At 43.6% G+C, this 24,494-nt stretch overlaps 1 protein-coding gene across 1 annotated transcript in view; it reads left to right on the forward strand.

The window, feature by feature from the left end:
- The window catches only part of ZNF629 (zinc finger protein 629), a 46,375-nt gene extending 27,118 nt beyond the window's left edge, over positions 1-19,257 (forward strand). Inside the window, exon 7 of the mRNA XM_070728576.1 lies at positions 13,332-19,257. Within this exon, the coding sequence (XP_070584677.1) occupies positions 13,332-16,575 (3,244 nt within the window). The 3' untranslated portion in view covers positions 16,576-19,257. The remainder of the gene's footprint in view (positions 1-13,331) is intronic.
- Positions 19,258-24,494: the final 5,237 nt, after the last annotated feature.

The raw sequence follows: 24,494 nt of genomic DNA on the forward strand, positions 1-24,494 counted from the left end.
CCCAACAAACGGACAGAAAAAAAATTTGGGAGCAGTTTCTGACGTTGCTGGAATCTGCAAGGTTGCCTAGGTATGAGTTGTTTGTTCTTGGTGAACAGGGACCGGTCCGTGCATGGGAGGTGGGGGGCGCTTAATAGACCAACTCTTTTTGCCCCCCCCCAACGTTTTTCACTATTGCTTAGAGAATTTTGTATTTGATAGTAATTGAGAGTATGTGTCTAAGGTTATTTCGTTTCTACCCTGTATGGATTCCGAAGTTTTTATTAAGTTTTAGAAGGCTTTTGGTGTTTGTGAAGTATGTTGCTTTAACTTTAACTGAAATGAGTGCACACCACAATTCTATAAACTCTTTGGGATTACAAGCATTTATAAGCATTTGCTTGGTGACCTCCTTAAAATTCTTGCTTGCTTTCCTTTCCCCCTCCCCCTTTTTTCTTTCTATCTGTGGTTTTTCTTTGCTGTTGAAATTTATACATTTACTTGGAAATAATTTAAAAATTGCAACCCAATTTTTTTTTTAGGATACTAGCTTCTGTAGCATTGCTTTCTTTGCTCCATGATCAGTGAAGCTCTTGCAATTTGGCAAATCCTGCATTTTATTTTTGGACATTTACCTCTCTGCCTACTTTGTATAAACATAAGTAAAACATAAGTTCATGGGCAGTGTTCCCTCTAATTTTTTTTTTTGGGGGGGGGGGGCGGAAAAGTATAGTGTCTGAGCGGCAGTCCCTTCGGGACTGGGCGGCACAGAAATAATGAATGAATGAATGAATGAATGAATAAACAAACAAACAAACAAACAAATAAATAAATAAAAAACCCACCCTGTTTTGCCTCAGAGAATTTCAAAATAAAATATTGTACTGTGTGTCTATAACAGTGAGCTCATAATAGGGCAACTCTATCAATATCAAAATGCCACTTAAATAGTTGAGCTAGTTTCAAACTAGATTTTGATTTTCTTTCTCTCTTCCTTCCATTCTTTTTCTTTCTCTTTTCCTTCCTCTCTTTTTTCTATCTGTTTCTCTCTCTTCCTCTCTTCTTCTCTCTCTCCTTCCCTCTCACTCTTTCCCTCTCGGCTTCTGGGCAGGTTTGGAAAACTCTGAGTTGATGATGATTTTTAAGTGAGCGATTGCTCACTGCTCAGCTTAGAGGGAACTATGTTCATGGGTCTAGTAATCCAAAATTCAGGGAAGGACTGACTCTTGGTCTGTTTGCCTTTATCTCTTCTAATCCTTTTTATGATTGCTGTTCTTCCCTGAGACAGCTTGATTGATTTTTGTTTCCTCTGCTTGCAAAGTGGGGCTGGAGTCTATTTTAAGTCCCACAGAGGCTGTGTTGGATAATTTACACCCCCCCCCCCATCATAAAAGGAGTTCACTTTATCCACTAAAGATGGTTACTTGATTACAGACATTCTGTTATTTTTAGTGGTTTTAAGGATTTTATTTATTTGTTTGTTTGTTTGTTTGTTTGTACTTTTATGCCGCCCATGTCCAAGGACTCGGGGCAGCTCACAACATATACTGTAATAAAACAATACATAGCATTTCAGGTCCAATTATTAAATATATAATCTAAATATATTAAATATTAAATATATAATCTAAAACTAAAACCCCTAAAAAAACAGTGATTCTCATTCAATCAGTTTCTCTCAGTCATGGGCCAGGGGGCAAGAATATAATGGCTAATGTAATCTAATTAAACTTTGTGTAACTGCCCTTGTTGTCTCCTCAGATCAATGTTTCTCAGCCTTGGTCCCCTTAAGATACCTGGACTTCAACTCCTTAGAATTCCCTAGCAGTAGCCAGTCAAACTGCTGCATACATGCAGATCTGAAAGTTGCCAAAGTTGAGAAATTGTCCCAGTTAGCTTCTAATTCTCATTCATTCATGGCACTATTGAGAACCATTTTCTGTAACTCTTAATGAGGGTAAATTGAATTTATCTGCTTTTATTTCCAGTCTTAAAAATTGGGTATGCCTTTGTTATTTGGAGTTGGTTCTTCTAGAGAGGAAGCTTCCAACAGATCTCGGCTGCAGCAGTTCTCTTTTAAGAATAACCCCCTAAAACACAAGCAGGAAAGAGGACAATCTTCTTAACTGTATTTGCTTTGTAGAGTTGACTGACTTGACTTTGTGCATGTGTTTTGCAGAGGACTTTTTTTTTGCTATTTTGAGTTGCTTAAGCTGAGGGAATTGGATTATCCAAGGAAGATTTATTATTTAAGGCCAGATTGGTCTAGTGCAAACAAAGTTGGCTCTTCTATGACATGTGGACTTCAACTCCCAGAATTCCTGATCTTGCATGATTGGTTCAGGAATTCTGGGAGTTGAAGTCCCCAAGTCATAGAAGAGCCAACTTTGCCTACCCCTGGTCTAGTGGTTAAGGCAGTAGGCTAGAAACTAGGAGATACTGAGTTCTAATCCTGCCTCAGGCACGAAAAATCATCTGATATTAGGCCAGTCATTTCCTCTCAGCCCAATTCACATCACAGGGTGGCTTTTGTGAAGAAAATAGGCAGAGAAAGGAGTATAGATATTTTTCAACTTACAACCATATATTTAGCGACTGTTACAACAGCACTGAAAAAAACCTGACATGACTATTTTTCACACTTCTGACCTTTGAAGCATCCCTCATGGTCACATGATCAAAATTTGAATGTTTGAAACCAGCTGGTATTTATGATGTTTGCATTTTCCTGGGGTCGCATCGCCTTTTGCGACCTTCTCACAAGCAAAGTTAATGGGGAAGCCGGATTCACTTAACAACCATATTGCTAACTTAGTAAGTGCAGTGATTCACTTCTGGCACAAAAGGTTGTAAAATGGAGCAAAACCAGAGGTGGTATTTAGTTGGTTCAGACCAGTTTGGCCGAACCGTTAACAGCCATTTTGAGCAGTTCCGAGAACTGGCAAATGCAACATCTGATTGGCCCTGCCCTGCTGCCCCCTCCGTTCGTTGTTGTTGTTGTTGTTGTTATTATTATTATTATTTAGATTTGTATGCCGCCCCTCTCCGAAGACTCGGAGCGGTTTCCAACAACAATACAGTGTACAAATCTAACTGTTAAAAACAAACAGTTATAAAAACCCTTATTTAAAAACAATCATACAATCATAACCATACATAAAGCAGGACAGTCAAGGGAATCAATTTCCTCATGCCTGGCAATATAGGTGGGTTTTCAGGAGTTTACGGAAGGCAAGGACGGTGGGGGCAGTCCTAATCTCCGGGGGGAGTTGGTTCCAGAAGGCCGGGGCCACCACAGAGAAGGCTCTTCCCCTGGGTCCCGCCAGACGACATTGTTTTGTCGACGGAACCCGGAGAAGGCCAACTCTGTGGGACCTAATTGGTCGCTGGGATTTGTGTGACAGAAGGCGGTTACGAAGGTATTCTTGTCCTATATTATCTTGTTTTTTAAGCTCAGGTGATTAGTGCAGCTGACACTGAGGGGGGAGGTGTGTCTTTGAGTGCTGCCACATTTTCAAGCAGTGTGTGTGAGTCAAACACATGTGTAGAAGTTTTTGCGCAAGTGCAGATGAGGTGTGTGTGGGGCGATGTGAGCACGCCCATGCTCACATTTTTTGGTGTTTCTGGGCAGATTGGCAAGTGAATTATGTGAACCCCATCCCTAAGCAAAAAACAATATCTTGTCTTGCTTAGCAACAGAAATTTGGGGGGACAATTATGGTTGCAAATTGAAGACTACCTGTATTAGGCATGTTGCTGCCTTGAGTTATTTATAAAAATAATATAATAGTAATATCAATATTATTATTATAATATTATAAAATTATTTATAAAAATAATAATTCCATCTTTTTAAAGACTTTTAAAAAAGTCTTTAAAAAGATGGAATTGAATATGCAAGCATTCCTGGTTTAGACCGAATTGATGGAAAATGCTGTGTACCTTGGCTCATGAAAAGCTCTAAAGCTAAAAGACCAGTTGGCTGGTGTGCCAGAACCCAGAAGAATAATGGGCGATGGCTCGTGTGTCCAGAGAGATGGCTCTGCGTGCGACTTCCACCATCATGAGTTTAGGATGACCATATCTCTCCTGCAAAAATCCAGCTGGGGGCAGCAAAGACATATGGTAGCTTTTTATGTCTCATGGATGCTAATTGGTGATAGTCTAGATTTTTTGTTGTTGTTGCAAGCCAGATCTTTTACTTGCAGGATTGTGATGCAGGAAATTTGCAATCTACCTATTGTGTCCCAAAGTTGCTTTTTCAAAAAGCAAGTGGACTTCCTTTGTTTTTCCTCCTCCAAAAAGCTTCTTCAGTTCTGAACTGAACTGAACGGAAGGAAAAACAAAGAAAGTATAGCTGACTTTTGAAAAAGCACCATTGGGACAGCCCTGACCAGATGATTGACAACCTCCATAGATATTAAGACCTACTGATCAAACAGTATACAAAATAAATAATTTTTTTTAAAAAAATTGACCAATGGGATGATTTCTATTTTCTTTCAAAAAAATTTCTATTTATTGGTACAATTTATATCCCGCCCTTTGTAAAGGAAATCAAAGCAATGTGTATAGAGCTACTTCCTTTTATGCAAATCAATTCTGTAGAGAATAACTGGTCTAAAGTCGCCCAGGGGCTTCTGTGGGTAAGTATTAGACTAACATCTTTATACGTGCACCACAATTGTTCTTAGTATGCAGGCTACAAGGCACAGGTAGTCCTCGACTTACAACCACAATGGGGCCCAAAATTTCTGTGACCAAGTGAGACAGTTGTTAAGCGAATTACCATAGTTGTTAAATTAATAACATGGTTGTTAAGTGAATCTGTCTTCCCCATTGATTTTGCTCTCCACAAGGTTGCAAAAGATGATCGCGTTATTAAAAGAACGGTTGTAAGTTAATGACTACTTGTTCTTAGTAAGTTTATTTATTTATTAGATTTCTATGCTGCCCTTCTCACAGCGACTCGGGGCGGCGTACAATATCATAAATAGAACAACACATAAAAGAAATCTAATTTACTTTAAAAAACTGATTGATATAGATTGCTAAGAGTGTTAAAACGCCATATACAGACATACACACTCATCAGATTCAATCATTCATAATATTTGTTGGAGACAATCTCATCGCTCAGGGTCCTCATACCTGCCGGCAAAGGCAGGTCTTCAGAGCTTTACGAAAGACCAGGAGGGAGGGGGCGGTATGTATCTCCGGAGGGAGTTCGTTCCTACTGGCTGGGGCCACCACAGAGAAGGCTATTGATTGATCGATTGATCGATCGATCGATCGATTTGATTTGATTTGTATGCCGCCCTTCTCCGAAGACTCGGGGCGACTAACAACAATAAAAAAGACAATGTAATCAAATCTAATATTAAAAATAATCTAAAAAACCCCAATTTAAAGAACCAAGCATACATACAAGCATACCATGTATAAATTCTATAAGCCTAGGGGGAAGGGAAAATTTCAATTCCCCCATGCCTGACAACAGAGGTGGGTTTTAAGGAGCTTACGAAAGGCAAGGAGGGTGGGGGCAACTCTGATATCTGGGGGGAGCTAGTTCCAGAGGGCTGGGGCCGCCACAGAGAAGGCTCTTCCCCTATGTCCCGCCAAACGACATTGTTTCGTCGACGGGACCTGGAGAAGGCCAACTCTGTGGGACCTAACCGGCCGCTGGGATACACGAGGCAGAAGGCGGTCCCGAAAATAATCTGTTCCTAAGCCATGTAGGGCTTTATAGGTCATCACCAGCACTTTGAATTGTGCCCGGAGACCAATTGGTAACCAGTGCAGCTCACGGAGTGATATTGAGATGTTGGCAGATCTTGATAACCTCATTATAACTCACATGGCTACATTTTGCATGATTTCCAGTCTCCAAACACTCTTAAGAGGCAGCCCCACATAGAGAGCATTGCAGTACTCAATATTCAGGTTCAGCCTGGAGAGAATTGTGTTCTAGCCATCTGTTGGCCTTGGGGAGATTTTTTTTTTAAAAATTCTGAGTCAGCAGTGTAAAATGAGGCTTGGACTACTAAACCTTATAATTAGCTTGGAAGATAGTAAGTAGGAGGGAGGGGATAATTTGGGGTAAAGGATGCTCTGACCCAGCCTTACCATTAGCAAGAAACAGACCCCTTGTCATGAAAACCCCCTCATTATTTACCTTTTGTGAATTGTCCTTCAAACAATTAACTGCACTAATAGACCTTATCAGTTTCTTGTGATAATTGGAAGACCCTGAGGTCCCAGCAAATTAAGGTCTGGCAAGCAGTCTTTGTGACACAAAACACAATGAGCAAAATCTTTAGAAATACAAACTGTTGTCTCCTTTGACAACCACTCCTCTTTCCTTCTACTTATTCCCCAGCCAGAGAGGGGCCATTCAGCATCCACATGTGCTTTGCTTCCCAAATCGACTCCTTGTTCTCAGTTATTCTCTACTCCTAACAGCTTTGTACATACAGTATTGGGTCCCTTACTGGTAGGACCACACTGCGCACCAGTAGAAAAAATGGCGATGCACGCACAGCTATGGGTGACCGGCAGGCGCCTACATGCATCCTGGTAAAATTTTGCTTCTGTGCATGCACAGGAAGCAAAATCTCACGAGAGAATGGGTGTGTGTATGTGAAATGTTCGTGATTTTTTTAGAAACATAGAAGCAGAAACATAGAAGAGTGATGGCAGAAAAAGACCTCATGGTCCATCTAGTCTGCCCTTATACTATTTCCTTTATTTTAGGATGGATATATGTTTATCCCAGGCATGTTTAAATTCAGTTACTGTGTGGATTTACCAACTACGTCAGCTGGAAGTTTGTTCCAAGCATCTACTACTCTTTCAGTCAAATAATATTTTCTCATGTTGCTTCTGATCTTTCCCCCAACTAACCTCAGTGTTCACTTTCCTATTAAAAACACTTCCCTCCTGAACCTTATTTAACCCTTTATCATATTTAAATGTTTCGGTCATGTCCCCCCTTTCCCTTCTGTCCTCCAGATTGTACAGATTGAGTTCATTAAGTCTTTCCTAATAAATTTTATGCTTAAGATCTTCCACAATTTTTGTAGCCCGTCTTTGGGCCCGTTCAATTTTGTCAATATCTTTTTGTAGGTGAGGTCTCCAGAACTGAACACATGCATTTCTTCAGACTGATAACATTGCTGCAGCAGTGTTTCAAAATAAGTGAGGTACGTTACAAGCAGCGTGTCGTCATTGAATTTCTCATGGCGGGGGAAGAAACTGCTGGGAACATTCACAGACATTTGTGTACAGTTTATGGAGAATCTGCAGTCGACAGAAGTACGGTTAGTCGCTGGGCACAGAGGGTGAGGCCATTAGAGGTGATTTGCACAGTGCAGAAATGGCTTCATGATCAGAACAAGGAATGGTACCGACAGGGCATACACACCCTGGTGTCTCACTGGAGGAAGGCCATAGAACGGGAGGCAGGGGGGACATGATAGCAGTCTAGAGGTACTTGATGGGTTGCCACAGAAAGGAAGGGGTCACAACGTTTTCCAGGACACCAGAGTGCCAGACAAGGAACAACGGGTTGGAAGCTGACCAAGGAGAGAATCAACCTAAAAATAAGGAAGAACTTCCTGACGGTCAGAGTGATCAACCAATAGAACGGCCTGCCAGTAGAAGTTGTGAACTTCCCAACTTTGGACATTTTCAAGAGGAGATTGGACTGTCATTTGGCTGGGAGGCTGTAGGATTTCCTGCTTAAGCAGGGGGTTGGACTTGATGACCTGCAAGGTCCCTTTCAACTCTAATAAATAAATAAATGGGACATAGATTACGTGGAAAAATAGGGAGTGAAAAAGAAACATCATTCTTTCTTGTGTGTAAGTTTCATTGTGTTCAATAAATAATCGTTGAAGAAAATTATGTGGTGCATTACTTTCTGGGCCACCCTCGTAGCCTCCGAAAACAGCTTCCTCTCTGGAAATGTCCTTGGAGAGGGGTGGCATACAAATCCAATTAAATAAATAAATTAAATAAATAAATAAATAAATAAATAAACAAACCAATCGTGGAATCTGGGGAAGACTCTGAGGGGAGCTGATTCCAGAGGGTCGGGGCTGCCACAGAGAAGGCTCTTCCCCTAGGTCCCGCCAGCCGACATTGTTTGGTCGACAGGACCCTAAGGAGGCCAACTCTCTGGGACCTCACCGGTCGCTGGGATTCGTGCGGCAGAAGGTGGTCTCGGAAATAATTGGTTCTTCCCCAATCTCATTGTCTGAGTCTGCTGGCAGCTAGCAGGCCACAACAAAGGAAAGGAAGAGAAAAGAATTAGATTTAAAAAATGTAAGTAGCTATCATATTTTTTGGAATATTAGAAGTTTGTTCCAAGGATCTACTACTCTTTCAGAAAATATTGTTTTACTGAAAGAGTAGTAGATCCTTGGAACAAACTTCCAGCAGACGTGGTTGGTAAATCCACAGTAACGGAATTTAAACATGCCTGGGATAAACATATATCCATTGTAAGATAAAATACAGGAAATAGTATAAGGGCAGACTAGATGGACCATGAGGTCTTTTTCTGCCGTCAGTCTTCTATGTTTCTATGTTTCTATGCACTCCCGCCCCCCAAAAAAGAGGCTGAAAATTTGGGTGCATCTTATACTCCAGTTATCAACTGCCTCCAGAGATCCGTACTATCCCCACCCTACTGGTCTTCCGGAAAGCTGTTAAGACCTGGCTTTTCTGGCAGGCCTGGGATTTGGAATGACTGTGTATATGTATGGCATTTAGGGTTTTTATGCATTTTACATCCATTGTTGCTTTTATTATTGTCATATTTTTACATTGTTTTATTAACTGTGATTATTCTTAGCCACCCAGAGTCCTGTTGGAATGGGCCAACATATAAATATCACTAATAAATAATGAAGTTAAATAAAGGCTACTGGTTTTGACCAATTTACGCGAACTGATAGTATTTCTATTCTTGTTGATGTCTATGGAGATTCTCAGTCATCCAGGTTATGGTGGTCCCCAAAGTGCTTTTTCAGGAGGCAACCGGACTTTCTGTTTTTTCTTTGAAGATGTTTCGCTTCTCATCCCTGAAGCTTCTTCAGCTCTGATTCCCCACCATCCAGTCAGAGCTGAAGAAGCTTTTTGGATGAGCAGCTAAATGTCTTCAAAGAAAAACAGGAAAGTACGGTTGCTCCTGAAAATGCACCTTTGGAATATTATTGCTGATCTTCTCTCAGGGCACAGTGCAGCTCTGACAACTATTAAGAATATTGGTTAAGCTTTAAGTTTACCATTTTTTTCTAGTTCCTCTAGAAATTGCTTCTTGTACAAGATTCCAGAAGATAGACTTGACTGATCCTCGAAGCTTGGAAGTTTGGAAGCATTGGAATACCTGAGAATCCCTTATGCAGGTGAGAAAGAAAGAGACTTGGTGGGATGGGATGTGTGTGTGTGTGTGTGTGTGTGTGTAAGAGAGGGAGGGAGAGGGAGGGAGAGGAGGAGAGAGAGAGACAGAGAGATAATAGGTATGTATGTATGTATGTATGTACTGTATGTAGATAGGTAGGTAGGAGGGTTGCCCAGAAAGTAATGCATCCCTTTTTTTTTCTCAGTCTACAGTAATAGTACGAAAGCGAAACTTAAGATATATATTGTTTTTTATTGTCAGGAGTGTGTGTATAAATTTTGTGTTTCTTCAGACAGATAGCCTAGCTGCAACAGTGTTTTGAAATGGTGTCTGTAAGTGATGTACGTTACATGAAGTGTGTTGTCATTGAATTTCTCACTGCAGAGAAAGATACTATTGGGAACATTTACAAAAGTTTGTGTACAGTTTATGGAGAATTTGCAGTCAACAGAAGTACGGTTAGTCACTGGGCCAGAGGGTGAGGCCATTAGAAGAATAGAACAGAAGAACAGAGGGTGAAGCCATTAGAACAAGGAGTGGTACCATCAGGGCATACATGCCCTTGTGTCTCGCTGGAGGAAGGCCATAGAATGGATTGGAGATTACGTGAAAAAAATAGGGAGTGTAGAAGAAACATCATTGTTTCTTATGTGTAAGTTTCATTGTGTTCAATTATTATTATTATTATTATTATTATTATTATTATTATTATTATTATTAATTAGATTTGTATGCCGCCCCTCTCCGCAGACTCGGGGCGGCTCACAACAGTGATAAAAACAATATATATTGACAAATCTAATAATTAAAATCTAAGATAACAATTATACATTTAAAAAATCTAAAAGCAAGGAACCCCAGTATAAAAAACATACATTCAGTCATATAATGTACTAGAACTACATAAGCAGGGGGAGATGTCTCAGTTTCCCCAAGCTTGACGACAGAGGTGGGTTTTAAGGAGTTTATGAAAGGCAAGGAGGGTGGGGGCAATTCTAATCTCTGGGGGGAGTTGGTTCCAGAGGGCCGGGGCCGCCACAGAGAAGGCTCTTACCCTGGGCCCCGCCAAACGACATTGTTTTGTTGACAGTACCCAGAGAAGGCCCACTCTGTGGGACCTAATCAGTCGCTGGGACTCGTGCGGCAGAAGGCGGTCTCGTAGATGGATGGATACATACATACATACATACATACATACATACATACATACATACATACATACATACATCTTGGAATGAATCTGGAAACAATTGCAACGGAAAATGAGTAAGAGCTAAATCTGAGATGAGAGAACAGCTTCAGCCAATCAGAATGAGAAACAAGCACTGAGTTGATATTTTATGCGGCCTTGAAAGCCTGGTTCTTCAAGAACAGTGGATCAAAACACAATTGGTTTCAAATGTCTAGTTAGGGGTCATTCTGACACAGGGCTGTCCAACCTTGGCAACTTTAAAACTTGCGGATTTCAACTCCCAGGACTGCCCAGCCAGCCAACTAGGTTGGCTGAGGAATTCTGAGAGTTGAAGTCCACAAGTCTTAATATCGTCAAAGTTGGTCACCCCAACACAATAACACAATACAGAGGTAACTTTGAGGGGTCAGAGCACATTTGCAATTTTAATTGGGGGCTACTGATAGGCCACTGTTTCTGTGGAAGGTTTACTTGTTTATAAAATGGCCACCTTGGTCATCACTGTAAGATATAAGGTTCCCATTTGTCAGAAGGTTTTGCCTCCCAGGGACAATACCAATTGTCCATCCATTACCCTGGGTGGGGTGGAATCTTTGACTCCCTCAGAGAAGGTTCACAACTTGGGCATCCTCCTCGATCCACAGCTGAGTGAAGAAAACCATCTCTCGGCTGTGACGAGGGGGGAGTTTGCATGGGTATGCCTTGTGCGCCAGTTGCGGCCCTATCTGGACAGGGAGTCACTTTTCACAGTCACCCATGCCCTTGTCACCTCGAGGTTCGATTACTGCAATGCTCTCTACATGGGGCTGCCTTTGAAGACTGTTCGGAGACTACAAATTGTGCAAAATGCAGCTGCGCGAGCTATAGTGGGACTGTCAAGATCTGCCCACATTTCAACATCACTCCGCGGGCTGCGCTGGTTGCCAATTGGTCTCCGGGTCCAATTCAAAGTGCTGGTTATGACATACAAAGCCCTACATGGCTTAAGACCAGATTATCTTCTGCCTCATGTATCGCAGTGGCCAGTTAGGTCCCACAGAGTCGACCTTCTCCAGGTCCCGTCGGCCAGACAGTGTTGACTGGCGGGGCCTAGGGGAAGAGCCTTCTCTATGGTGGCCCCGGCCCTCTGGAATGAACTCCCTCCAGAGATACGTACCACCCCCTCCCTCCTGTTCTTTCCTAAAGCTTTAAAAACCTACCTTTGCCGGCGGGCATGGGGGCCGTGAGTGATGAGACTGTCTGCAGCTGATACGAGATATGATTGGATTGGATGGATGTGTGTGAGTGAGTGTACATGGGGTCTTTTAAAATCTTTTAATAAATTTTCATATTTTGTAGTTATTAGATTTCTTATATATTGTTATATTTAATGTTGTATGCCGCCCTGAGTCGCCTCGAGAAGGGCGGCATAGAAATTCAATAAATGAATGAAGAATGAATGAATGAATGAATGAATGAAATCTTAAATATTTCCTATCCTATAATGGAGCATTTCTTTAAATAAATCTGATGGTCAAGCCTGCCTATATCTTTGTCCTCTCCTGCTTTATTAGCGTTGAGACCAATGTTTCTCAAATTGGGTGGCATGAAGATAATGTGGGGTTCAATTCCCACAACTGCCTGTGGAATTCGGGGAGTTAAAATACAGTACACACATTTTCAAGTTGCCAACATTGTGAAACACTAATTTAGTGAAACACTGATTCAGAAGAACTCAGAAGTTATATTGGTCTTAGAACTATGGCCCTTTTATGATTTATGGACTTTTATGACTTTTAATAAGTCATTAACAAGTCCATTAATTGGACTTGAAGTCCACAAGTCTTAAAGTTGCCAAGTTTGAAGACCTCTGTTTTAGAACGTGGCTGCTCAGGAATTCTGGGAGTTGAAGTCCACATCTCATAAAAGTCATAATGAGATGTGGACTTCAACTCCCAGAATTCCTGAGCAGACACGTTCTAAAACAGAGGTCTTCAAACTTGGCAACTTTAAGACTTGTGAACTTCAAGTCCCAGAATTCTCCAGCCAGGTTTGAGGACCCCTGGTCTAGAAGCACCAATGCCGAATACTTGGGAATCTAGATTACTTGAGCAAATTATGACGTGAGTCGTGATGTCATCTTGTAAAGGACTCACCTTATGGACTAGCTTTATCATGATAGAGTTGATATCTATGTGAAATGACATGATGGCACTGGTTGTTGTTTTTGCTTTGCTTTGCTTTAATTGGATTTTCGGGGTGGTTTACAACATATAAAAACAACAGAATATTGTTATCCTGCTATCGTTATGGCTTTTTATAGATACTGCTGACCCTCTCAAGGCAGAATCTTCTGCTGTAGATATCACTTCAGTGGGGGGACAAAGTCAGCTTTATCTTCTGTATTTAGTCTGAGGCGAGGTGGCAATAACAGAGGCAAGATGAGCCTTCAACCAAAACAAGCCTTTATTAAGGCTGACGTGAAGATAACAGCAACACAACCAAATAACAGCTCTTAAAATACAGTCGAATCTCATCCACATCTGACAGCTCTTTTATAGCTGGCTGTCAGACATGGCAACCAATAGGGGGCCTGGAATCTCCCAATCAGGAACTTCTGCTGAGCGGGAGCTTTGGTGGAGCCAATCAGGAGCTTTGGTGGAGTTCTCCAGCATCCCGAGAGGATGTAGCATTCTGGGGATGTGGAAAATTTAAATTGGTTGATATGCTTTTCCCCCCTGATTTTTATCAGGTCTTGTCTTTATATTTCCCCAGGCCGTGGATTACAGCATTGCCCCTGAACAAAGAGGAAGGGGAGATTGTCCTCAGCTTTGAACCCAGCAGCCACATGGAACAGGACGACACGCCTACCGTCGACGTAGCCTCTGTGTCCCGAGGGAAGGGAGCGCGCCCGTACCCTTGCAATGAATGTGGGAAGACGTTCAGCCAGTGGTCCAAGCTAGTGCGCCATCGGCGTATCCACACAGGCGAGCGCCCCAACACCTGCACGGACTGCGGAAAGTCCTTTACTCAGAGCTCCCACCTGGTTCAACACCGGCGGACGCACACTGGAGAAAAGCCTTACGTCTGCCAGGACTGTGGCAAGGCCTTTTCCTGGAGCTCCAACCTGGCACAGCATCAGCGCACCCACACTGGGGAGAAGCCGTACGTCTGCCGGGAATGCGGCAAGGCCTTCTCACAGAGCACCAACCTCATCAAGCACCAACGTAGCCACACCGGGGAGAAGCCCTACCGTTGCCCCGAGTGCCCCAAAAGCTTCTATCGCTCTTCCGACCTCATTCAACACCAGATCACGCACACTGGCGAACGCCCCTTCAAGTGTGAAGAGTGCGGGAAAGGATTCACACAGAGCGCCAACTTGGTGAAACATCGGAAGATCCACGCTGGAGAGAAACCCTTCCGTTGCAACGACTGTGGCAAGACCTTCATCCAGAGCTCAGAGCTCATCCAGCACCAGCGGACCCATTCGGGGGAGAAGCCCTACCAGTGCCAGGAATGTGGCAAACGCTTTGGCCATGGCGCCACCCTGGTCAAGCACCAGCGGCTTCACATGGGGGTGGAGCCCTACCGCTGTGCAGACTGCGGTAAGACTTTTGGACTCAGCTCTGCACTGGAGCGTCACCGGCGGTGCCACAGCGAAAGCCGCCCGTACGCTTGCAGGGAATGCGGTCAGAGTTTCTCCTTAGCCTCCAATCTTACTCTGCACGCCCGTATCCACCGGGGCGAGAAACCGTATCGGTGTGCCGATTGCGGCAAGTGCTTTGGCATGAGCTCCACCCTTATCCGCCACCAGCGCATCCACACGGGTGAAAAGCCATACGCGTGTTTGGACTGCGGCAAGGCCTTTGTCCGAAGCTCACACCTCACCCAACACCGCCGCACCCACACGGGTGAACGGCCATACCATTGCGAGGAATGCGGCCGCCGTTTCTCGCAAAGCTCCAACCTCATCACCCACCAGCGCATCCACATGGAGGAAAGGCCTCACGTCTGCCATGGCTGCGGGCAGCGCTTTGCCCTGGACGAGGAACTGCAGCGCCACCAACAGGAAGAGAATGGGAAGTGCAAGGAGAAAAGAAAGGCCAAAGAACCAGAGAGTAGCATTTCCCCTGTAGAGGACCTGTATGGCAGCAGCACTGAAGATGATGCCCACACACAAGAACTTTCGGAAGACAGCAGCATAACATGCGCCACTTGCCGTCTGGACGGCAAAGATGCTGGAGGAGCGGAGCAGCATCAGAGCCGTCTAGCTGTTCATCTTTGTAATATTTGTGGGCAGAGCTTCCAAGATGCCGAAACATTAGTGCAGCATGAAGAGAGCCACACCTCTTACATCTGCACAGAGTGTGGGAAGAGTTTTAATGATGCGGGAACGTTGACTTGCCATCAGAAAGACCACAAACCTTGGATATGTGTCACATGCGGACAGGTGTGCAGAGATAGCGTGGCTCTGGTTGAGCATGAAGAAACCCATTCACGGCCGATCAGTAGGGCATGTAGGTTGAAACTGATTGACCGCAAGAGAGATGGGCAGCATGAGAGAAGCAGAAAGGGCAAGGAAAATATGAAGCGTTTCTTCGTCCAAGAACCCCCCAAGGTTCTGCCATGCATCAATTCCAAGGTTGCGGAGGGAGACTTCATGGAGCCAGAGGAAGCACAGGGAGTCTGGGTCCGTCTTGAATGTGGGAAAAGCTGCAAGGACATCTCAATCCTAGAGAGTCACCGGCAGAGTCACAGGAGATCTCTTGTCTGCTCCGGGCACGGTGAGGGCAACTCCAAGCAGGAGAACTTGTACCCATGTTCTGAATGTGAACAGGATTTTGGAGATCTGCTGGCCCTGACTTGCCACCAGAGGGAGCAGAAATGTGGGAATCTGGATGAGTGTATGGAGTGTGGTCAGCCCATGGTGGATACTACAGCCCTTACGCTCCACCCGGAGAGGCCACTGGGGGACAAACCGCATGAACATCTTCAACCCAAAGAAGCTGAATTAGATATTGCTGTACGTCAGAAGAATTGGACTGAGGAGCGTCCTGATACAGCTCTCACTGATCTTCCAGAAGTCTTCGCAGAAGAGGAGTCTTCAAAAAAAAGTGCTCTCTCTACCTTCAATCAGGGAAAACCACTAGAAGGCCAGATGTTCTATGGCTCCTCAGGTTTTTCTGCCCAACCAGGAACTATCACGGATGACAACCCTTCCAAGAACAGACCTCAGAGAAACCCCCTGGGACCCTCTGTTGGGGTGCCAAAGAGCCATTCCTCTCCTTCCTTAAAAGATGAGTCCTGCTTGCATCCCCAGGATGGCGGTAGAGCCATGAGTCCCTTAGATGTTTTGTCTTTCAAAGAAGACTCCATCCATGCTCGGATCTCTCAGAGAACTAGCATCTTACACAAGCCTTGTCCGGTATCCACGGTAATGACCGCCCTCATCCAGCAGTCGAGCACCAAACCCTACAAGTGTCATGGGTGCGAGCAGAGTTTTGCCACTGCGGCCGGCTTGTCTCATCACCAGATCGGCCACACGAAGGAAAGTTTCCTGAAGTGCCCTGAATGTGGACAGGGCTTCCCAGAAAGGTGGGCTCTGACCCAGCACCAGATGGACCACAGGGTGGAGAAAAACAGAGGGGCCCATAACCCATCGTCCCCAAAACAGAATTGTAGCAGAGACAAAGGGAGCCCAGAACTTGGGGAGAACTTCACAGGGTTCTCAGCCATCCTTTTGCAGAGGGGAAACCGTATCTCTGAAACGAGCGTGTTGCTGCGGCCCAAAGACGTTGGAGCTGATGGAAAGAAGATCTTGGCTGATGCCTTGGAGACCTCCGAGTCCTATTTCAATCTTGACTTGGCTAAATCTTCCCGCTCTGGCGGTCTGTTGGGTCCGCACCACATCCGGCCAGATAAAGGCAGATATTTTGTGTGTTCTGAGCCCAGAAAGATTTCCAGAAACAGTTCGCTTTTGCTGCACCATCTCCAGAACCACACGATAGAGAAGCCTTGACGTCCTGGAGTTGCAGGTCATGTCAGTATGACTTGTAGCATTGGCCGTTTTCATGCTTTCCCTCCTGACTCACAGGCCTATTGATGTAATTGTGGGGCCCTTTGATGCAATTGGGTTTTTTGAAGTTTGCCAGTCAGAGGGGAATTGCCAGATAGGAATTATGGGAATTATAGCCCCAGAGAGAGCACCAAGTTGGGGAAGTTTGCTTCTATGGATGGGATGTGGAGATGAAATAGAACTGAAAGAGAATGTGTTGTTTGGCAGATGTGCAAGACAAGAAACCCCTACAGTACTTCTCTATCCGCAAAAGAGAGCAAATTTTCTTTCCTTTCTTTCCTTTCTGTCCCTCTGTCCCTCCCATTCCCTTATTTCCTTTCCTCCCTCTCTCTCCCCATCCATCCATCCATCCATCCATCCATCCATCCATCCATCCATCCATCCATCCATCCATCCATCCTTTTCTTCCTATCTTCCTCCTTCCCTCCTAATCCTCCCTCCCTCCCTTTCTTCCTTTCTTCTATCCTCCCTCCCTCCCACCCTCCCTCCTAACTGGTTAAAAACTCAAAAACGATATGAACTCAAATTTCTGTAATCTGTAATGGACGAATGGAAGAGGAAATGACTTGAACTGGGATTCATGATCAGTTTAAAGTAGTGTTTTTTTCCAATTTGGCAAATTTATGTGGATTTCAAGAACTGAATTCTGGAAATTGAAGTCCTTGAAAATCGTTATATGGGTGTGAAAAAAAAAATGATAGAAAAAGAAAATGAGTTTTTTTTTTTCCAGAATCCATTTCTCTCTCTGGCATATTTTAGTGCTTCCCAGAAAAAACTACCCCACCGCAAACAGATTTCTTGAAAATCATGGAGAGAGACCTTTTGATCAAGTGAAATCTGTCCTTTCCCGCCAAATGGTAGCTTTCCTGTTATGGGCAAGCTTCTGAGTTTCCCATGGCTGATTTTCCATTCTGTATTGATTGGGTTTGTTTTATTGTGCATTTGATGGCAATTTGGAGGTTTCAACTTACACTTTTTCTCCAACAAAAATTGTGTTGCTACTTCCATGTCACCAGATGGTGTCTATAAATCAGAATAATTAGATGCAGGCATCTACTAGCAGATGGGCAGCACACCAGGGATGGAGAACCTTTTTTGGTTCGCGGGCCAAAAGAGGATGTGTGAGCAAGCTAGCATGCATTCATGTGCCCTCCCCCCTTCCCTCCCCCCCTGCAGGCAGATACCCCTCCCACACCCGTGCTGGCCGCCACGCGTATGCACAGGCCTCCCTAAAGCCCCAGAGGTGGTGACGGATTCCTACCGTTGTAGTCCAGAGAGCCGCACTGATAGGAACCCACTGATGATGCAATTTTCGGTGATTTTTTTTCCTGGGGTCTCCTGAGAAGGAGGTCCCACAGAGTTGGCCTTCTCCGGGTTCCGTCGATCAAACAATGTCGTTTGGCGTGCCCCAGGGGAAGAGCCTTCTCTGCGGCGGCCCCGGACCTCTGGAATCAACTCCCCCCGGAGATTAGAACGGCCCCCACCCTCCTTGTCTTTCGCAAGTTAGTCAAGACCCACCTATATCACCAGGCATGGGGGAATTAAGACATCTCCCCCAGGCTTTCTTATATTTTATGTTTGGTATGTATGTGTTGTATGGTTTTTAAATTGTTGGGGGGTTTTAATATAATTTTATTATTAGATTTGTTCCATTGTTATACTGTTTTTATTATTGTTGTGAGCCGCCCCGGAGGTGTGTGTGTGTGGAATAGCCAAAAATTGCATTATCGGATGATTTATTTATTTATTTATTTATTAGATTTGTATGCTGCCCCTCTCCGCAGATCTCGGGGCGGCTCACAACAACAATAAACAGTATATGACAAATCTAATAATTAAGATCATTCCCACTGATGTGGCTTTCTGGACCTCACCGCTAGGAACCCATCATTGCCCAGAGGTGGAAAAAAAATATATCACCAAACGGACAAACCGCAAGTGCATTTTTCTGAACGTCCAGTGTGTCCGTTGAGTGATTTTTGTCTCCAGAGCTTCAGGGAAGTTTCCCTGAAGCGTCCAGAGAGTGAAATGCCCTTTCCCAAGACAAGCATGTGCATACACGCTGGAACTCACAGAGGGCAATCGTGCCCTTCAATATGGCTCCACGCACCATCTATGGCAAGCGTACCATAGGTTTCGCCGTCACAGTTCTACATCATAGATTTTTGCTCCTTGGAATAAATCCTTACGTATTAAATTCAATTCAATTTATTAGACTTGTGTGCTGCCCCTGTCTCCGAGGAGCTCTACTTCATTAAAAATTAGATTTCTTACGTTAATTTTTTAAAAAAAACAATGTTTACCCAGAAGCCAGTTCCATTGTATCCAGTACAGTTTCCCCTTCATAAGCATATGCAAAATGATTACTTTTAGCACTTGTCTTTTGTAACTTGGGGCTAACATTTTATTTTCCCAAAATCTCTACCTATCCAATATCAATAAATAAAAAAACCCCTTTTTCAGCATCCAAGTGGGTATTGGTTGGAGATTTTCTGATATTATTTTAGTTATTGGAGGAGCTATAATATTGTTTTTCATTTCACAATCCTCTGATTTCTGTTTAATGAATTTTCATTGTAAAACTGAGAATGATCAAACTTGGAACTAATACAAATTGAAAACTGATATATTCAATTGTTTTGTGTTATTATAGAGCCAACAATGTGAAATCGTGGTTGTCAGTTCTTTAGCTAGTGTTTGCCTTCACAAGCATTGAGTTCTTCTCCCATTGTTCTCATCTAAGCAGTGTTGCATTTTGTAATTTACAGTTGGAAATTTTGTCAATGATCAGCTTTTTAAAATTTTATCCAAAGGTATTTTGGTATGGCACCCTGTGTGTCAATAACCACTGCACCGCCTCAGCTGGTTTATTCTATCATCTTTCAACTTTGATATAGTTGGGATATTATTGCAGTTGATTGCACAATCAATCAGTTGTTTAGATTGGATTTGGCATTTAGCCATTTATCCTTCCTTCCCAATTATAATTGTTCCAAGGGTGGACTCCAACATTTTTTTACTACTGCTCTGTGGGCGTGACTTATTTTGTGTTTGTGCATTGATGGATATGTGACTAGGTGGGAGTGACTTTGTGATCATGTGACTGGGTGGAGAGGTTGCTAGTTAGTCATGTGACAGGGTGAGCGTGGCCAGCTTGACATCACTCACGTCAACGGTTAAGGTTTGGGTGCCTGGCCTCTCCTTTACATTTGCTCTGAAGAATCGGAGAAGCCATGAAAGACATGCATTGCTAGCTCGGAGGGGAGACGAATAGTTTAGGGAGCATCCAAATGTGGAATCACATACAAGAATATGGAGAGGATTTCCCAACATTACTATGGCCCCAGAAGGTATCATGGCAGAGTGGATAGTGGACCTCCATAATGAGCATAACCCAATGATGACGGATTGTAATGCTTTTATGGCTGCCCTCCCAGAGCACTTTGATGACTCCCTAGCTGAACACAAGGCTAGAACCAGGATGAAAACCTTCCTATAACCTAAATCCTATACTCTGAAAACAATGCACAATAAGCCTTGATTATCCCAAGTAATTACCGTATTTTTCAGATATAAGATGCACTGGAGTATAAGATCCAACTTAGTTTTGGGTGAGGAAAATAGGGGAAAATATCTACCTACCAGGTATTCATCTGGCTAGCGTCCTTAGGGTTAGGATCAGTGTCAGCCTATTTTATCCCCTGGTTAGGGCTGGAAAAACTTTTTTTGGAGAGAATAGTAATTAAAACAAGCCTGCTGCTCTCCCAGAGCACTTTGATGACTCCCTAGCTGAACACAAGGCTAGAACCAGGATGAAAACCCTAACTCAGTGGCTGAATTTGATCATTGTCTGAATACACCCAAGAGGTTCTCAAGCTAATAATCTATATCCATGAGTATTTAGCTGAAGCTTTGATCAATCGCTATAAGGATGGCCTCAATGAGGATGTCTCCCAAGGCTGCTGTTCTAGAAGGGCCCCCCAAAATTTGCAGTATTGGTACGTGATGGCAGTGGAGATTGATCAGGCCAGAGATCAATATAGAGGGGGTCACAGCGGGAGCAAGCCCTCCACCTTGGCTACAAATGAGGCTCCTAGGGTGGTGAGGGGGAGGGGGTCAGATCCGAAGCCCAGATCATCAGTCTGCTTCAGATACAGAGGGAATTGGGCAGCTGAGTGTTTCACTAAGCCCTTCCCTAAGATGACCCTTGCTGGCAGGGGAAAACCTGACAAACTAGCAGCAAAAGCCCACGAAATGTCATTGCAAGGAATGGAAGTTGTTGAGGTTGCTTCCCCCCGGGTGGGGAGGAGCTGGGACTTCTGACCCTCCCCAGGGACAGCTACAACGAATCTGATGACATCCTCCTGGTAAGCCAACCCAATGGGCCCCTAAACCTCCCAGTAGAACTAAGGGTACCATCATCTGGTGGCCAGGGGAAGATGCGGGCCCTTTTGGATTCTGAGTGTACTCGATGTATAATTAGTCCTGAGATGTAGAGAAATTGGGATTGAGACTGATATCCATGAAAGTGCTCATTGCCTTCCACTAGTTGGATGGGTCCGTAGCTTGGGGGAGGCTGCACATTTTGAGACAGCCTGTGGAAATGATGGGGGACCACCAAGAGACTCTTAAGGTTTATCATGACTTAAAGGCCGCAGATCACTTTTCGGTTTGTAAAAATGTTACACTTAGTGAAGAGACAATTTTGGTGGCCCTCATTGAAAAAGGACATTGAGGCCTATGGCGCTGGGTGCACTAGATTCTGTCAGCTAAACATTTTATTCAGCATGTGTACAGGCTACATGGGGTGCCTGAATGAATAATCTCAGATCGGGGTGTCCAATTCATCTCCACATTTTGGAAGAAGTTCCTAACCTTGTTAGGCTTCACCCATCACCCCCAGATCAATGGAGCTTGTGAGAGGGCTAACTCGGTCCTGGAACAGTACCTCAGGTGTTACGTTAATTACCAATATGATAATTGGACTGACTTGCTACCCTATAGGTAGCCTATATCAACTCTGTTCATAGTGGCATGGGGTTTGCCTCACTCAGGGCGGTATATGATCAAGAATTTGTACCCGTCCCTGAACTTCCAGAGGAGAAACCTCAGATCCCTTGGGCTTCAGCATGTAGGCCTTTTCCCATAGTGAAAATTGTGAAGCCAGTGGCTGTGCAGTTGGATCTTCCTAAAACCCTTAGAAGAATTCAACATGTGTTTCATGTTAATCTTTTGAAGCCTGCACAAACATCCTCTCTTTGGCCTAACCTAATCCGACCTCTCTTCACGTTCCTTGACAATATTTTGAAGTTAAGGCAATCTTAAATTCTAGGAAACATAGGGGTAAATTGCAATTGGTAGCCTGGAAGCATTTGCCGTCCTCGCATTCTGGTCCAAATAGCCTGGTAAACCACGATTGCCTGTTGTTTCTGTGGATATCCATGATATTATTTTGGTTGCTGCCATGTCTGTTTTCTCCTAGGACTAACATCCCTGTTGTAGCCCCGCCCCCCAAATATCAGCCTCCACATTGCCGGCTTGCTTTGGTTGCCATAGTAATGGGGAAGGGAAGGATGGTCAGGTATTTTGGTGGGGGATGGGAAAGCTGCTGGAGATGTCTGCTTGTATTTGATTAGGAGGTTAGGAAGGAAAGTTCTCACCACTATCTATCAAGATATATGGACATGTTTACAGCCTGTTCAAGGTCAACAGCTTCCACTAATCAGATGTGGAGGTCCAAACAGCCTGGTGTATCCACCGGTCGTCTTGGCACCTGAGAATTGGATGAATTGCCATGGGGGAGTTATGAAGGAGGGTTTGGGGACTCTTTGTATATGCATTTTATTTTCGCCTCAGAACTTGCTTTCGTTTTGTCTTACTAGTTTTGTCTTACTAGTTCTTGTCTAGTAAAAATATTCATCTCTATCAACATGGAGTTGGGTTTTTTCTTTCCTGGACTTTGAATGGAAGCTCGCCTGACAAATAGGCTCTAAGTAAAAATTTCTACATTAATAAAATTCATACCGAAACAACAGGATATAGCATCAAAAAACCATAGCAATAGTCTTAGCTATCCTTCCCCAACCCACACTTCCTTTGGCTTTCAAGGTGGGAGGGAAAACCAAATAAAAATGGCAACGAGGCAAGAAAAATGGTGCATGGCTGCAAAATAAGAGAAAGGCATTTTTCAGCTGCTTTCTGGAACTGAAAGGGAACCCAAGAAGAAGTGGGTGCTAATTTACCTCACTGCCGGAAACTCTGCTTCTGCTGCTGTTCAGAAGATTTATATATATATATATGGTCTTGGTATATTCAGGTTTCTTCCCGTGTAGGATTTGGAAATTTCTGGCGACGTTCCGACGAGGTCCCACTCGTCATCTTCAGGCTGGTGTTTCTGTCCTTGTTCTAGGGCGAACACCTGAGCAAGACCTGAGCTGCCTTCCTTCTATAAATACTGGATGAAATTGATTTTGACAGTACTAAATTAATTTCCAAAACAGAACACTACAGCAAAAGAATAATCATGGAAGCCATCGAGATAGAAAAACATCCCCAAAATATGAACAAGCGGGATGACTTAACATTTTCTAAGAATTTGGTTTCATTGTGCCTTTTGATCTCTGCAGAAACCCCAATTTTTAAAGCCACTAAATCATTTTGAAATTTTCTAGAGGGGAAAAGGCTGATTTTTATCTAAAAAATCATGTGCTTTGGAGAAATATAATATTCTGCCTTTTTAATATTTCTCAAAATATTTCATTCTTCTTATGGGTGGGTGCTAATTTTCTATAATCTGAAGATTGAAAAATAGTGTACCAGCTTCCTTTCCAGGAAGGACCTGATACTTAGCTAAATTGTATGTGAAGTATGTAATTTTATGTAGATTATGATAGGCACACACATAATTTAAGCATAAAACCTATCAGGAAAGACTGAATGAACTCAATCTGTATAGTCTGGAGGACAGAAGGGAAATGGGGGACATGATCAAAACATTTAAATAGGTTAAAGGGTTAAATAAAGTTCAAGAGGGAAGTGTTTTTAATAGGAAAGTGAACCCAAGAACAAGGGAGCATAATCTGAAGTGAGTTGGGGGAAAGATCAGAAGCAACGTCAGAAAATATTATTTTACTGAAAGAGTAGTAGATCCTTGGAACAAACTTCCAGCAGACGTGGTTGGTAAATCCACAGTAACTGAATTTAAACATGCCTGGGATAAATATATATCCATTGTAAGATAAAATACAGGAAATAGTATAAAGGCAGACTAGATGGACCATGAGGTCTTCTGCCATCAATCTTCTATGCTATATTTCCAACTTAAATAAAAATCGACTTTATTTTGCTAAAGCAATTGAAATAATAAAAAGAAAAAAGCAGCAAAAGTATAAGGATTTTTCCGACGTGATGTTGTAAGAGTTTCAATAAAGCGTATTTCATTGTAAACATCTATACAATCTGCAAGCAACTCATTCTAGAATCACTGCATATACTGGTCTTCCATCTGAATAACTGAGGCCGAAAGAGCGGGGTGGAGAATAGTGCCCCCTATTGGCCTCGTGAGGCGCTCACTTCGCAGCAACCCACAACAATAGCGGGCTGAAGGGCAACAGGTGAAGTTCCCGCCCTCCACGTCAGGCTAAAAAAGAACGGCTCCACTCGTACATTAATATTATTTCATTCCCTTTCTTCATTGGTTCCCTTGCTTTTTTTGTTGTTGTCCTCGCTCTGCGATTGGCTCTCCGAAGCGGGCGAGGTGGGGCATTTTCATTTCGTTCAAGAAAGGTACCGACGCCGGAGCAATCTCGGAGCTCTTTCGCCCTCGTAGCCACGCCCGCCTGCACTTGGATTGGCTGGGGAGC

The sequence above is a fragment of the Erythrolamprus reginae genome, chromosome Z (genome assembly GCF_031021105.1).
Source record: "Erythrolamprus reginae isolate rEryReg1 chromosome Z, rEryReg1.hap1, whole genome shotgun sequence".
In the NCBI taxonomy this organism is placed as follows: domain Eukaryota; kingdom Metazoa; phylum Chordata; class Lepidosauria; order Squamata; family Dipsadidae; genus Erythrolamprus; species Erythrolamprus reginae.